The following is a 4,014-nucleotide window of genomic DNA, read 5'->3' on the forward strand; positions in this document are numbered from 1 at the left end:
GCATGAGCCCGAGTTCGTTGTCCAATTTATGGCTACATGTAACATGTGGTTAATTTTTTCGTAAGTCAAAAGTTGTATAATGTAGTGCTTATGATAGAAATCCATATGATTGCATCCTAAAACTAATAAGTGATACGACGAGTGATCCATTAAATTTATAGTGATTTTCAATTATCTTTTTATACCGTTGTGAGGTATTGTTATGCAGTAGTTATATTTGTTTCATTTGTAAATACTCTCCCTTAAATCTTTCAATGCGAACCTCGGAGGAATTGGGCCTTTTTGTATCTGATTGGACCAGTCAATTATCAAACTGGTCTAAGTTTAAAGCTCAGTTATATTGTTAAATTTGTTAAATTTAGTTTGTAATTACTGACCCACCCTGATATCACGATAAATGGGTAAATAAAATACATGTTCTTGATTGATTATAAAAAGGGAGATATACATGGCAAACTATGATTAGAAAATTTAAATTCTAATAATATGGTAGCTTGATCTTTCTTCTGGTTTGCTTATAAACACTTAAAATTGAATACTATCTGTATTTAAAATTTGAGGGATAGGACCTCAAATTTATTTCCTTAAAGAGGGGCCCACCCCACCCTCCAGAATTAAATAGGCGTATCACATTCACATCCAAAATCTTTCTCCTTTCTTCTCCAATAATACAAGCATTTAATCCAACCTAAATTTTCCGAGTTGGGTCCTACTTCTCCAAACTCTGCCTGTTTCTTTCTTACCGAACCTTCCCTTTACCCCCCCAAATCTTCATAAATTCAAGCGGCGGGGCTGCCTTAAATGCACTTGTAGTTTGGAGTAATTATTACCGACTACGATGAGCATGTTCAATAGTATTTCCGATAACCCAAAACCCATCCCACTTATATAAATATAATAGCAGCTCCTCAACTCAATGGATCTCTCTCCCACCAAGAGCCCACCACCACCACTCTCTCTCTCCCTCTCCCACTCCCACACCAGCTTCCCCATCATCGCCGTCGCCGTCATCGGCATCCTCGCCACCGCAATCCTCCTCGTCAGCTACTACATATTCTTCATCAAATGCTGCCTCACCTGGCACCGCATCGATCTCCTCCACCGCTTCTCCTTCTCCCGCCGCCGCCCCCCCTCCCAGGATAATCCCCTCCTCGCCCACTCCGACAACCGCGGCCTCAACCCCGCCGCCATCCGATCAATCCCCATCTTCAATTTCATTCAAAACGACGCCAAATCATACGAGTGCGCGGTTTGTTTGAACGAATTTCAGCAAGGAGAGAAGCTGCGTCAGATTCCCAATTGCAGCCACGTGTTCCACATTGATTGCATCGACATCTGGCTTCAAAACAACGCCAACTGCCCGCTCTGCCGTACTAGCATTGCCGCCCGTCCCGAGATACTCCTCCCCATGGACCGAGCTCTCGGGCCGGACCCTGATCCGAGCCGCTTCCCTGGCAGAGATGAGGACTACGTGGTTATCGAGATAGGCACGTCCTCGTCTCTGCCGGGGAGCCAGCAGGGAGCAAGCTCGGACGAGCTTGCCCCGAGGAAAAAGGTGAAAAAAATGAGCCATGTATCGAGCATGGGAGATGAGTGTATCGACAGTAGGCGGCGGAGGGAGGTGGTGCAGCCGATGCGGCGGTCTTTCTCAATGGATTCGGCAGCTGACAGCCAGCTTTATTTAGCTGTTCAAGAAATTATTCAACGCCACGGCCACGTTAGTAATGAAATAAATCAACATGAAGGTAGCAGCACCAGACTTAAAAAATCTTTTTTTTCATTTCGTCAGGGAATATTCTCCAGAAGTGTAGTTCAGCCAGTTGCCTTGGAGCCAAGAGGCTAGTTTTTTTTTCTATAACATTATTTGAGTTTGTGTTTTTTTGGGGTGGGGGTGTTATTTTAGGCAATAGATGTCACGACCGCCCCTAGGGTTAATAAAAGCGGGCGATCGCGACTTAAAGGGGCTTAATGAACAGGCATAGAAGACTAGGGTTTTCAACAAAAGTTTGACCAAGAATTTAAGTTTAATAAATAAAACAACCAAAAGTATTTATGTTCAACAAGTAAATGACTAAGGGTTTAGCATTTATTCAAAATAAGTAACGAGTTTGCAAATATCCCAAATGAAACAGTTTTTGAATTTAAATAAAAAGTATGTAAAGCAAACATCACAGCGGAAGCATCCAAGAGAAGAGTGACGTCATGTGTGAAGACACGACGACACTCGGAGTTTCAAAACGACCATAGTTTATTATTAATTCCTGCTCAACACCACCAACCGCTCGTCGCTGCTCAACCTGCACATAGAGAAAACATATGCAGGGCTGAGTACTTTTGAAAATACTCAGTGGCTCATGCCGAAAACATTTTAAATAAGAGTACATATTATCATGCCATACGTAGGTAATCATCGGGGTTTGAGCTTTATAAAGGCCCGAGGCACCAAAATATTTTCCATTGTTCAAAATAGCGATTGCGCAGTCATTCTTCCCCATCGTCATCAACCATATCTGCCAATACATGACAAGGAATGCGGCCGCAAACCAGGTCACTAGACCGGCCAGCCCGTACGCTAGCACACAGTCTACCATAGGTGTACACTAATCCAAGTAAGGTTTGCGGCCCTACGAGGACCCGAATTCGATTTATATAACAGTGGCAACAGCCACATCAGATAGGCACGTTAAAACAAATCACGGCATGATAATCGCTTTAAACCACCCTTATAGCTCCACAGTCATACGTAAAAGATTTTAGAAAAGAAAACCCACAAAAATGTAGGGTAGAAAAGAAGCCCACCTCGACCGTTTAGATTTCGACTACTGCTTTCCCTTTGTTATCACACTTCGCGCACGAGTTATTACTTTTAGATAATATATATCTTATCAGTCACAACCATCGACTTAATATTATGCATGTCTCTATCGTTTTCCCTTCCCCCCCTCTTTAAACAGCGCATCATGTCATCACATATATCAATCAAGTAATTCACTTATAACAACATAGTGTTTTTGTCAAGATAGAAATCTGGCAGCACTGCGCAACCATTTTGTAAAAATTATTAAAATTTCACCCGACTTCTGTTGGGGCTAAAACTTTACCACAATGCAGTAGACTCATCAACTAACTTCCAGTTTTAAATTTCATATCAAAATATCCCCTTTTGGTTGGTCAAAAAGGACAACGTAACCTACTGGTCGAGAAAACATTTTGTGCCAGAAATGCGCAGTCAACTTTAAAAATTCACCAAAAATCCATCTTTTATCCAAATGAGTTGAAATTCACACACAACATAGAAGACATCAAGAAATTTACTCAGGAAAAAGAATCGATCAAATTGGAGTTCATTTGGTCGATAAAATGCATGTCGGAACATACTGTCCGAACTTACAGCTTTTCATGCCTTTAAAAATTCGAATTAGGGTTTATACCTATTTATTCAAAAATCAACCTTTTCATGGGTTTAACACACAAACATGCTCAAAAGGGTCCTTATACTCATGCTCTCATAACATCATACATCATTCACCATAGATTCATTAATTCATCAAACAAATTCATTCAAAGCGCAATCAAACATACACACACAAATTCCCACCGATTGAATCCCTTAGATTTGAAATCCTTACACTCCCTACATGCATGAGGGAGTCAAAGAATGTTTAGATGGGGAGGAATGAAGAATAGGGTCTGATTTTTACCTCTCTTGGACGAAACAAACGGTAGGAACGAATAAAAACCTTGCTTCTTCAACAATCTCTTGGAAAATTCGAAAGGATCTTGAGTAGAGTAGAAGAACAAGTGTGGGAGAGTGGAGAAGAGGGAGGGGGCGTGTGATTGAGGTGGGAGGCGTGTGACTTGAGGTAGGGTTTAGGAGTCTTTTATTTATAGAGTTTAGGGAATAGAATATCTCCCAATTAATTAGAGAATAATTGGAGAATAATCACCATAAAGATGGGAGAGATTTGGGGAGATTTGATGGAGGTAATTGGCGTGTAATTGATGGAGAAATAA

The 4,014-nt window shown here is 41.2% G+C and overlaps 1 protein-coding gene across 1 annotated transcript; it reads left to right on the forward strand.

Annotated features, from left to right (window-relative positions):
* Nucleotides 1-591: 591 nt before the first annotated feature.
* On the forward strand, nt 592-1,863 carry LOC121802269 (RING-H2 finger protein ATL16-like). Its single transcript, XM_042201896.1, has one exon. The coding sequence runs from the start codon at nt 917-919 to the stop codon at nt 1,841-1,843; it is 927 nt and encodes a 308-aa protein (XP_042057830.1). The 5' UTR covers nt 592-916; the 3' UTR covers nt 1,844-1,863.
* Nucleotides 1,864-4,014: the final 2,151 nt, after the last annotated feature.

This window comes from Salvia splendens, chromosome 5 (genome assembly GCF_004379255.2).
Source record: "Salvia splendens isolate huo1 chromosome 5, SspV2, whole genome shotgun sequence".
NCBI classification, from domain to species: domain Eukaryota; kingdom Viridiplantae; phylum Streptophyta; class Magnoliopsida; order Lamiales; family Lamiaceae; genus Salvia; species Salvia splendens.

Excerpts from the sequence above, each read along its gene's own strand:
- LOC121802269 (XM_042201896.1), top strand. The coding sequence starts at position 917 with ATGGATCTCTCTCCCACCAAGAGCCCACCACCACCACTCTCTCTCTCC.